The 12,588-nt window shown below is 31.2% G+C and overlaps 2 protein-coding genes across 4 annotated transcripts in view; one reads left to right on the top strand and one right to left on the bottom strand.

Annotated features, from left to right (window-relative positions):
- LOC125384639 overlaps window positions 1–12,588 on the bottom strand; it is a 225,330-nt gene that overhangs the window by 68,828 nt on the left and 143,914 nt on the right. For both annotated transcript variants that reach the window (XM_048409926.1, XM_048409925.1), the window contains exons 54-66: window positions 5,220–5,346; window positions 4,916–5,016; window positions 4,712–4,825; window positions 4,224–4,630; window positions 3,877–4,140; window positions 3,647–3,802; window positions 3,488–3,528; window positions 3,201–3,383; window positions 3,016–3,127; window positions 2,726–2,943; window positions 2,482–2,646; window positions 2,145–2,337; window positions 1,834–2,071 (exon numbers count right to left, since the gene is read on the bottom strand). In XM_048409926.1, coding sequence (XP_048265883.1) covers window positions 1,834–2,071; window positions 2,145–2,337; window positions 2,482–2,646; window positions 2,726–2,943; window positions 3,016–3,127; window positions 3,201–3,383; window positions 3,488–3,528; window positions 3,647–3,802; window positions 3,877–4,140; window positions 4,224–4,630; window positions 4,712–4,825; window positions 4,916–5,016; window positions 5,220–5,346 — 2,319 coding nt within the window. The remainder of the gene's footprint in view (window positions 1–1,833; window positions 2,072–2,144; window positions 2,338–2,481; window positions 2,647–2,725; window positions 2,944–3,015; window positions 3,128–3,200; window positions 3,384–3,487; window positions 3,529–3,646; window positions 3,803–3,876; window positions 4,141–4,223; window positions 4,631–4,711; window positions 4,826–4,915; window positions 5,017–5,219; window positions 5,347–12,588) is intronic.
- LOC125385919 (40S ribosomal protein S6-like) lies at window positions 6,076–11,456 on the top strand. 2 transcript variants are annotated; one of them, XM_048409938.1, is made up of 5 exons: window positions 6,076–6,218; window positions 9,003–9,207; window positions 9,273–9,418; window positions 10,833–11,033; window positions 11,135–11,456. In XM_048409938.1, the coding sequence occupies exons 1-5, from the start codon at window positions 6,213–6,215 to the stop codon at window positions 11,330–11,332; spliced, it is 756 nt and encodes a 251-aa protein (XP_048265895.1). In that variant the 5' UTR covers window positions 6,076–6,212; the 3' UTR covers window positions 11,333–11,456. The 2 variants fall into 2 exon arrangements, with proteins under 2 accessions (XP_048265895.1, XP_048265896.1); XM_048409939.1 differs by lacking the exon at window positions 6,076–6,218 and adding an exon at window positions 8,382–8,799.

Genomic DNA, 12,588 nt, shown 5'->3' with positions numbered 1-12,588 from the left:
TAACGTATAACGTTGTATAGTATTTCGATGTAACTTAGAACGTTATATATCATTGCGATATAAAGTATAACGTTAAGTACCATTACGATATAACGTATAACGTTATGTAGTATGCTGTTACAACGTATAACGTTACATAGTATTACGATATAACGTATAACGTTGTATGGTATTTCGATATAACTTAGAACGTTATATATCACTGCGATATAACGTATAACGTTATGTAGTATACAGTTACAACGTATAACGTTACATAGTATTACGATATAACGTATAACGTTGTATAGTATTTCGATATAACTTAGAACGTTATATATCATTGCGATATAACGTATAACGTTATATACCATTACGATATAACGTATAACGTTATGTAGTATGCAGTTACTACGTATAACGTTATATAGTATTACGACATAACGTATAACGCTATACTATTACGATATAACGTATAACGTTATGTAGTATTACGATGTAACGTATAACGTTATATAGTATTACGATATAACGTATAACGTTGTATAGTATTGCGATATAACGTATAGCGCTGTATAGCTCTACGATATTATATTTATAATTACGATATTATATTATAATTTATATTATATTATATTATATTATATTATATTATATTATATTATATTATATTATATTATATTATATTATATTATATTATATTATATTATAATTACGATATAACGTTATTATAATATTACGATGTAACGTTATATAATATTACAATATAACGTATAACGTTATGTAGTATACCGTTACAACGTATAACGTTATATAGTATTACGATATAACGTATAACGATATATAGTATTACGATATAACGTATAACTTTATATAGTATTACGATATAACGCTTAACGTTACATAGTATTACGATATAACGTATAACGCTGTATAGCATTACGCTATAACGTATAGTGTTATATTCAATTACGATATAACGTTATTATAATATTACGATACAACGTTATATAATATTACTATATAACGTATAACGTTATGTAGTATACCGTTACAATGTATAACGTTACATAGTATTACGATATAACGTATAACGTTTTATAGTATTTCGATATAATTTAGAACGTTATATGTCATTGCGATATAACGTATAACGTTATATACCATTACAATATAACGTATAACGTTATGTAGTATACCGTTACACCGTATAACCTTATATAGTATTACGATATAACGTATAACGTTATATACTGTTACGATATAACGTTTAACGTTATATACTGTTACGATATAACGTTTAATGTTATGTAGTATTAGGATACCACTTATAACGTTATATACTATTACGATATAAAGTATAACGCTGTATAGCATTACGATATAACGTACAACGTTATGTAGTATTACTATATAACGTATAACGTTATATAGTATTACGACATAACGTATAACGCTATACTATTACGATATAACGTATAACGTTATATAGTATTACGACATAACGTATAACGCTATACTATTACAATATAACGTATAATGCCATATAGTACTACGATATAACGTATAACGTTATATACTATTACGATATAACGTATAACGTTACATAGTATTAAGACATAACGTATGACCCTATACTATTACGATATAACGTATAATGTTATATAGTATTACGATACAACGTATAACGTTATATACTGTTACGACATAACGTATAACGTTCTGTTGCCACGATAGATAAATACATAGTCATCGTCATCGTAACTTCTTCTTCCTTATACATATTTCTATCAAAATTCAAAGAAATATTAATGTGCATAACTTGTTATAACATACTGAAGCAACTATACTCACTCAAATATAGTTATCAAAACAGGTTTAATAAGTTTTGCACTTTGCCGAGGTGAAGCACATAAACACATTTCAAACACTGTCATTATCATTACAACTCCTTCCGAGTTCAAATCTCCTAAAAGTGGCCTAAGTGTTTCGATTATAATCGCTCCTCTTTGACTTAAAAATTCTTGGGGACTTAATATTACATATGCTTGAACTATATACAAACATAATTTTAAATGTTCAAATGATTTTTCTGAAAAATATAAAGATCATCAAGTTTTCTGCATGTTTATAAGAATCATAGTCAAATAGAATTATTTACTAACCTAATACAGCAGGCAAATTTTTAGTCAGTTCCGTTATAGCCAATGTTGGCGCAGCTGCATTTTGCAGTAAAGCTAACCGTAATCGCAAGCCATCTTCTAACAAATAAACGTGACAATTTTGATTGACGTCACAACTTAATGCAATAACACCTACTACTTGTGGTTCTATAAGGACGCTTTCAGAACCTAAAGCCTAAAAAATAATTCAAATATTATCTATTATTTAAAATTTTTAATAAAATCATTGAGTTATATATTTGATTTATCAATATCAAAATTAATAATTTGATTTATATTAATATAGTTTAATTCATTAAACAATATAAAAAATATGTACCTTTTCCAGATGTACAAGTGTTGAAATTATAGCACATCTTAGCATATTATGTTCTTCACATTCTTGCCAAAGTGCTGGCAAATATGAACTGAGGGCTCCAACAAGTGGGTTTATTTCACTACCAGCATGTTCAATCATAAATGATAACACGTATAACACATACATCTGAAAATTATTTAAAATATGTTTTTGCGAACTACAACAATATTTTAAAAGTAACATATAACAGTATATACATACATACCTTGGTATCACATTCTTTTACTTCTTTTAGGAGCGAAAATAATAAAGAGAATGCTGGTTCTAAATATGGCGAGAATTCTTCCGGATTAAATTGAAAATCTATCGCAAGTTTTAAAGCATCGCTTGCTGCTAAGCGAACACCCAGATCTTCTTCAGGACTCAAAACTTCAACCATAAGTTTGTATAATTCTGGTCTTAACTCTGTACTTAACTTAACAGCTGCAATTTTATTACAATACAAGATTATTACATAATAAATCCTACTTGTTTAAAAAGCTGCACTTTACTTACTTGTCCAGCGCCCAATAAGCCAACATACTCGTCTTCTAATAATTCTATAATTGTTACTTCGAATTTTCAACTCTTCTTTTAAGGTAGTTGAAAACCATTGATCAAAATTTACCTAGTAAATAGAAGCGTGATAAACTGGATGACTGACTATTTACACTGATTTTTTTGTGATATTTTGTTCTTACCTCATCGTATAAATCAAATGCAGCCAAACCAACTGCATTATATACTGCATCTTTTACTAGAATAGCATGCAAATTATTCGGGTCAACTGGTTGATGATGTCTTTGCATTAATTCAACTAAAACTGGTACAAGAACTTCTCCAAAATGATGGAAAATTACTACAAACAGACACTCCATACAAGACTAAAGAAAATAAAATATTAATTATAAAGTAAATAAAAGTGTATAATTTTACAATTATAATACATTTATAAATATTTGTAAATATTTGGCTATAAAATATTTACCCTTAAGCTATATTTCCATGATTCACCGCCATCATCGACAACTGAAAACAGTATAAATAAGAAATATAAAACATTCTACATACATATATATATGTACGTACAATGTTTATATATATACATAATATATATATATATGTATGTATGTATACAAATATTTACCAAAACTTTCTGGATCTGTATCCCATAATTCCAATTCAGCAGGTGTTAAAAGAAAATAATGTGTTACCAGCCTTGAACAAATTTCTGCTAATGTTTCAGGTGTGAAAAATTCTTGTCTCAATTGATTTGCTCTCAATGTTAAAGGATTTTTCGTATCTGTATTAACAAATTTTCAAGCTTAATAAATCACACCCATAAATTTACAAAATACCATTATCCATCATATATACCTTTGAGAACTTTAGCTGGTTTATAGTATGTAGATAATAAAATGCCTTTCATTAAATTTAAACACTGTATAACAAATCTTTCAAAAGCTAGGGCTTGACCAGCTTCAGTGAAACAATAAAAAACAGAAAATTCTAATGATGTTGGTATTAGTTCTACATAGCAAAATGGATGCATTTCTAATACTCCTATTAATACTTTAGTTAAATGAATTATAAATTTATCGCATACTTCCATCTGTATACCTCTTGAAATTAATGTCTTTCCTAGAATTATATAAAAATCATTATTAAGAGAGACAAATATATAACTGATATTAAGGGTAGTATCAGAGGAGAAATATACTAACGACATTCAAGACAAGTTCTTGCACGTTCAAAAACAATTTCCAAGAATGACATAGCATCATGGGATTCTGAAGGTTTATTAAACCCATTTACAATAAGTGTTCTAAGAATTCTCAATAGAAGTAACGCTTTTTCCAAAGCTTCCTGTATCTGATTTGTGTCTGCCCCATTTGATGCCATTATAAGAAAAGATTCTGTGTAAGTATTCCACACATTCAGAATAAAACTGAACACACTACTGGTTAATTCTTGGAAGAGTCGTCTGTCAGGAACTAAACGTTTAGAGGCTAAACACTTAACAACATGATGTAATATTAACAGTGCCCGATGCTGGGCCAAAGGATTTTGTCCTCTTATAACATCCAATAAGGTTGGAATTAATGAGCGCCATTCTCTAGGCCAATCATATCTGCACAACATTATTTCGTTTAACTTATTTTATGAATCACAGAGAAAAATAAACACAAATTATTTAATCAATATCAATTACCTTGCAATTTTAGCAATGAGAGCTGCCAATTGGATAGCTAACTGATTTACAGGTTCTTCAAAGTTTACTATTAAACGTTGTCTAAGAAATTCCTTTTTGTCATCTGCAATTCCACTGTAGTAATAATGCATGTTATTTATTAATTAATTTACATTAAGATGTTAATACTATTAGCCAAATTTGATTGCGTTAAAGAATACTTACTTTGGAGCATTTTTTCTCCAATATTTATCAACACCATTTTTGAAACATAAAATAGCCATCCATCTAATATTGATACTCAAGGAATGATTAGAAAACACATTCTGAAATAATTATTAATATTTTACTCACAATATAATAATTAGACTTTCGTTAGTAATGAAAATAAATAACCTAAAATAATCTTACGTACATAAGCAAATAGTATATGCTTATATATGCTAGTTAAAATAAAAATGATCAGGAATAAATTTTTACCTCCTTACAATCTAATCAAATTTATTTTACATTTATTCATGCAACTTACATATAACGCAGTGTAGAATCCCCTTTCAGTTTCCCATTGTTTTAGAGTTTGTTCAGCTGGTTTCAAAATAGTGGGATCCTGACTACCCGCTTGTTGAAGGACTTCTATCACTGCGACATCCATCTTCCTACAAAAAATTAATATATTCAATGTTTTACATTAAATTCAAATAGCTCATTGTTATTTGTTTTCCTCTGAAAAGATCGACTAAACTTAACTTTTTTCGGAAATATCTATGTATTAAATCAATACATGACGAAAATCATCAAAGACACTCTACATCAAAATGTCACACACGCCCGCAAGTCGGCATTTCAGAACGCTGCCCCCCTCCTGCTTTCGTCTCTTTCTGCAAAATGACAGTTATTGTTATAGTGTAAACCACCTTATTACTCGTAAAACGCGATTCTAGTCTAGATTTATTTATCCATTATTCATATATCGTATAAGGTATGATCAACCTATTATGATAATGTTATTTACTCATGTATTTAAGCAAAAATTCTAATATTTCCAAAGAGCTATCCCAGAACTAAAAACTAGTTCTTTCTAATAGACAACAGTATAAATAATACTGTTGATAGAATATGTTTCAATATTTACTTATCTTTTAAAGATAAAGAAACAATAATGTTTCTTCTTGCATTTATATATTTTCTATATAATAAAATATGTACATATACATTAGTGATTTGAAATATTTGAAAGAAATGTTATTAATTTTCTTCACATCTGTTTGTCAGAGAAATGTAATTCGTTGATGAATTAATTTACTACTAAAAATTTAAGCTATAATTTCTATGAAAACATAAGTATCAATATGATTTGTTTACAGATTTATAAGGAGTTTGTTTATTGCTATTTTCACTTTAAAATTTCATTGGACTTAAACCGGATATCCGGTGCACGCACTCTACTACGCATTCAGTGTCCGCTTGTGCGATATACGGTCTTTCTGTTTATAGCTCGCTGCATTGCTTGATACTTCTCACAATGAAGGTACGTATCCAATAATAATTTCAAAATCTAACAAATATTACAAACAGTTACTATAAAAATTTATATATTGAAATGCTATAAGTAATTTTAGATATATATAATTTATGAAACATTCGTTTATCTGTATACCTAACCAATGTTAAAATAAGACTTATTTCATTTATCTTCGGCATAAGTAGCATGAAGCAAGTCATATCCAAATGTAGAATACTTAACCCCTTATCCTACAATATCGTGCGAGAGATATGGTACGTCGATCGGGCCAAATATAAATAACACGTGTGAGAGACATGGTAAGTCATTCGGACCAAAAGTAAATAATACGTGTGAGAGACGTGGTACGTTCTTGGGGCTACACGCGACAAATACTTACTAATTTTCTTGGCCGCATTCGGATATGCAAATATATTTTCTTGAAAAATATTCGAAATTTATTCTCAAAAATGACTTCAAAAAGAATATTAAGCGTTGTTGGGAACATTGTAAATTCAGCTAACATTGCAAAAAGTGATTTGATAGATATTTTAAATAGTGATAGTGACAGTAGTGATATTTCACTTCCTGTACGAAAACGTTGTAAGCGACTGATTATTGAAGATGATACCGACGATGAAGACCACAGTAATCATCAACAATCAGAGCTATGGATTTGGAAAGAAGAAACTAATGATCCAAAAATCTGGAATTATACAGAAATTCCTGGCATAAAAGTGGCAATTTTGAGTCAGTTAGGTGAAAACAAAAAAGAATTAGACTTTTTTAATATAATATTTGATAATATATTTTGGGAAAATATTGTCATGGAGACGAATCGATACGCAAACCAAATAATGAACAATGAAAATAAAAGACTAAAAATAGATAAAACTTGGTTTCCTATAGACTGTGGTGAAATCAAAATATATTTTGCACTATGTATAATAATGGCTGAAGTTAAAAAACCAACAATTCAAATGAATTGGTCTAAGAAAGCAGTTATAAAAACTCCAATTTTCTGAAAAACAATGCCGTTCAAAAGATTTCTGCAAATAACTAAATGTTTGCATTTTGCAGATAACAATTTGGCTAACAATACAGATAAATTATGTAAAATAAAACCTGTGATAAACTTTTTGAATCAAAGATTTAAAGAAGTATATACAATGCAAGAGAACATTACTATCAATGAATCATTGATGAAATATAAGGGACGCTTATCCTATAAACAATTTAATCCATCATAAGGGGTAAGATTTGGTATAAAATTTTATAAATTATGTGAGTCAGAATCAGGTTATTGCTATGACCTTAAAATATACACTGGTAGTGATAAAATAAATTCTGGTAACAGTGCATTTGAAAGTGTTGTCAAAGAGCTATCACAGTCAATATTACATAAAGGACATACTTTATATTTAAACAATTGTTCTCCAAAACTGTGTAAAACTTTAATTAACAATAAAACTAATGTTGTTGGAACAGTGCACTGGAACAGAAATAATATGCCAAAAGATTTTTATAAAGTAAAATTAAAAAAGGGTGAATATATAATGAGAAGCTGCAATGGAATAATGGCATTAAAATGGAAGGATATACGAGACATTTATATTCTTTCTTCAAAACACAAAATAGCAGAATGATAGGAATTGACCGGCAAGACCGAATGCTAGCATGATTCCCTGTGATGAGGAAATGTATGAAAGGATACCGAAAAGTTTTCTTTTACCTCTTTGATATTGCTCTGTTTAACTCGTACATTTTATTCAACAAAATAAATACTCACAAATAACAGACTTATGCTGAATATAGAATTGAAATAGCCCAATCATTACTAAAAAATGTACCATTACCAGAATATATACGAAAAGGACGATTATCGAATGGAGATTTACCAAAGAGACTGCATGGAAAACATTGGGGTCATTTTCCCAAGCATATAGATCCAACACCATCGAAATCAAAGCCACCAAGAGCTTGTAAAGCATGCACAAAACATAAAAAACGTAGTGAAACAACGTGGGAGTGCAAAAGATGTAAAGTTGCATTACATGTACCAATACGCTTTGAAAGATATCACAGATTGAAGATTATTAAATTTTTGTAAATTTTTTCAAGACGTTCATAATTTAAAATATGTTTTTTTAGAAATTGTAATAAAAATGTTATTGATTTATTAGATTTATTATTGACTTCAAGATAATAAATCTTACTTGTTCAATGATCAGTTGGTAGTATTTATTTATCAAACATCCTGCAAAGTAAAATTAATTGTGCCTGTACACATGCATTTACAAAAAGACACGAACACTCAGCCAAATCATAAATTGGTTTGACATGTGACTGATCTTGTTGTTTATGGCACACACTATTGGAACTTAAATCATAAGGCAAGAGGCTAAATTTTCTTCATATAGAGCATTAAGATTTACAATTTTCATTATTATACTACGAAAGTAAGCATAACCTCATTAAAATGTCTTAGACGTTTAACCTATATTTCACTCTACAAGTATAAACAGCCGACCTTTGTGAATATATTTTATGGCTATTATCAAGCAAAAAATGCTTCATAAGTATAAATCAATTGAAGCCTTATTACAAGGTGCTGTATCTACTGTTATTTTATAGCATAGTGATAACGGGTTTCTTACTAGTCCCCTTGTATTTTGAATTTTTGTTTTAACTTTTTAATAAAGCTTTATATGGCTATGTATATATAACATTTTTGTTTGATTACGTACATTAAATAAACTGGCAAAAGCTGATAAATCTTTGCATATGCTGTATAATATTTGTGTTTTTTAGTTGAACGTATCGTATCCTGCAACAGGATGTCAAAAACTGTTTGAAATCTCCGATGAACATAAGCTGAGAATTTTTTATGAAAAGCGTATGGGCGCAGAAGTAGAGGCCGATGCTCTCGGTAACGAATGGAAGGGATATGTCGTTCGTATCTCCGGCGGCAATGATAAACAAGGATTTCCTATGAAACAGGGCGTTCTGACTAATGGTAACACAAGCATTTTTTATTCTAATTTCGTTTGATTTTAATTTTTTAAAAATTCCTGTAACTAGGGCGCGTACGTTTATTGCTCTCAAAAGGACATTCATGCTACAGACCTAGACGTGATGGTGAGCGTAAACGTAATTCTGTCCATGGATGCATAATCGATTCCAACCTTTCAGTACTCGCTCTCGTCATTGTCAAAAAAGGAGAAAAGGTATTAATTTGACTGTACTTTCTATCTATTATCCATGTTTCAGGGTGTATCTTAGAATTGTCTTATTATCTTATGATACTATCGTAAACATGGAAGATTAACTATAGTGTTTTGATTTGGGAGACTGTGTTATGTAATTTACACTTTTTCTCAGTGTATAAGCGATACACTAAAAGTCAACATATCTGTGGATGTAATGATCAGTGAGTTAAGTTATTAACACGTTCACGCCGGCGCGTATCACCGGTGGCTCGCGCTTGAGTCTCGCATCAGGCAGCGTACACTTGACTCACACTTGAATGTTCTATCAGATGGTGCGTACCATCAAAAATGTAGTTCGTTTAGTAACTAGAAAAAATCGCAATTTGAAATATTTGAAAATTTAAATGGAAATTTGACGTCTATTAAATGAAAAAGAAGTAGGATTTATTTTATTTCATCTCAATATTATAAACATACAAAACAAAAATTCGATAGTAAACACAGCAATTCAATATTATAATTACCTTACCTTAATTGTTTATTTATTTCTATTTGCAATTTTTAAACGCACTTGAAACAAAGTGCTGGCTGGCTCTCACAATGATTGCAGTATATCGTAATTTTTTTAGTTTTTTTTCATGGCATAATCTCTAATTTTTTTTATATAAGCATTTATAACGTTCCTTACTTCTTTTTCTTGACTTTCTTACAGATCCTTTATGTGAATGGAGAAAATGTGAACATTTTGTGAAGGTATTTGCTTTTCAATAGCCATTTCTGCAATGTGGTGATTATTGGTCAAAGATGAACAATAATTTTTTCTCTAAATTGCAAAATATTAATATCTTTATTACATTATCCTTGATATATGTACCACGGAATTATGAGTCAAGTCCCTCATATTAATTGTATAATAATTTTTTTGTACCATTTAACGGTTTTCCGTAAATAACTACAGTACGATGTCATTTGATAGGATAAGTCATCACCCCTTTTTGCATCGTTATAAAAAAATATCAGACTTTACTTCATCATTTTTTCCTTGAATAATTGTACACATGTGATTCTTGGAAGTAGTAAACATATAAACTGGTCTTTTGTCAATCCATTTAAAAAATTTAACTCTGCTACGATTTTCAAAACTCACAATGTGGCCCCGTTTTTGTTTTTGTATCGTTTGTGGCGGTAGAAATTTTTTGTTTATTTTTACAGTACCACAAATAAATGTTTTTTTCTGCCAAAGTTTTTTTCTTCAACCAAGGGCACACTCGTATAACAGCTATCTATGAATTGCATGTGGCCTTCAAATAATAATCCATACGAGTGCTGCCCCACGGCGAGAAATACAAATTGCAACGCCCACGTGAACGTGTTAAAGAACATTTTTAATGCTAAGAAGCATTTAATGTATAAGTTGATTAAATTCTTACAGGATATCCCGGATTTAACTGACAAGGAAGTCCCACGCCGTTTAGGACCCAAGAGAGCGAGCAAAATTCGCAAACTATTTAACTTATCGAAGGAAGATGATGTCCGTCGATTCGTTGTGAAACGACCAATTCAAAAAGAGAGCAAACCACAGCGGTCGAAAGCCCCTAAAATTCAACGTCTTATTACCCCACTTACACTCCAGGTTTGTACATATATGTATCTATATTTATATTGTTGTTTTGTTTCAGTTAAAATTTTTCAAAAGTATGGAGTTTATAGTAAAATAAAAATATGTTTATATAGAGAAAGAGGCATAGACTGGCTCTAAAGACGAAGCGTTGCTTGGCTCGCAAGCAACAAGCAGCAGAATATGCGAAGCTGTTAGCACAACGGCAAAAGGAAGCTAAGAATAGACATCAAGAAGAACTAAAGCGAAGACGTAGTGCTTCTATACGAGATTCCAAATCGGGCAGTCAGTCTGCACCCGCCATTCAAAAGTAAAAGACTGCAATGATACCGTCCAATACACTATGAAACTAACAAATTGTGTACAAATATGTTGTATATAAACCTATTAAATATTAGCTGTATATAAGCCTAATAAATATTTATATTTTTTTTGTAATATCTTGTCTTTTTGTAATATCACTTACATGTTCCATATTCGTAATGTTCATATATACACTATTATACTCGTCTAAATTTATACAGCACATACGTAAGGTAGAAGCTTATCATTTTAAGCAATTAGTAATTTTTAAAGTTTCTGAAATGATTAAGGTGGAATTATAGAGTTCATCATCAACATCAATGGTTATTTTAATATTATTCTTAATTAGTATTGTAGAGGTGGTATATGTTGTCCGTGATAGTAGTAATTGCCGGCTGTAGATGTCGCTGCTGGGATACTGCTAATTATTCTTCCATTTTGATGCGTGGAAGAAAAATAGGATCACGGGCGCCGGGAATCGAACCCGGGTCCCGAACGTTCGAAACCTAGAGTTGGTTGCTTAGTTAGTGTCGAGTAGCGGTATTTGTTGTCGAGTGCCGCTACAATACACCCTTACCAGAGATAACATTATAGATCTTAACGTGGTAAAGCGTCAGCCGATTGTTGTCCTATCCTTGCAGATGTTGCGCGATGTCTTCGATATGGTCATGGATACCTCTCGGTACGGTGCAGAGCGTTCCTTGTACGGTCGTAGGACTCTGTTCCTCTCTTTAGTATGACGTGCTGGTGGTGATGCCCATGAACTTTGCGATGGCTACATCACTCTTGGCTTGGTCATCGTCTCGTATTCTGTCACCTGCTTTGCGCGTCGATCGGAGCGGAGGTGTCCAGGTTTGCTGAAGATGGAAGGGCCGTTCCGTGTTCGTTGTAGCGGTATGTCCAGCTTGCATAGTCTTAGATTCGCGATGATGGAAGTCTCTCGGTAGTGCTACCACGGTCATACCTCTGTTTCGCTGTCGGTCACGTCGGGGTCACCAGTTTGAGGTGGTATTTGTTGTCCGTGATAGTTGTACTTGTTGGGCCTCGTCCGGAGTAATTGTCGCTAGGGGCTGTAGATGTCACAGCTGGGGTACTGCTGATTTTTCCTCCGTTATTTGGTGCGTGGAAGAAAAATCGGACTCCGGTCGCCGGGATTCGAACCCCGGTTCCAAACGTTCGTAATCTAAAGCGCTAACCACTGCGCTGCCGTTGTCCGACACTAGTTAGTGTCGAGTGGTGATATTTGGCTTGTCGAGTGCCACCACAA

Source organism: Bombus terrestris, chromosome 11 (genome assembly GCF_910591885.1).
Source record: "Bombus terrestris chromosome 11, iyBomTerr1.2, whole genome shotgun sequence".
Taxonomy (NCBI): domain Eukaryota; kingdom Metazoa; phylum Arthropoda; class Insecta; order Hymenoptera; family Apidae; genus Bombus; species Bombus terrestris.
This window is presented reverse-complemented; position numbering and strand designations above follow the sequence as displayed.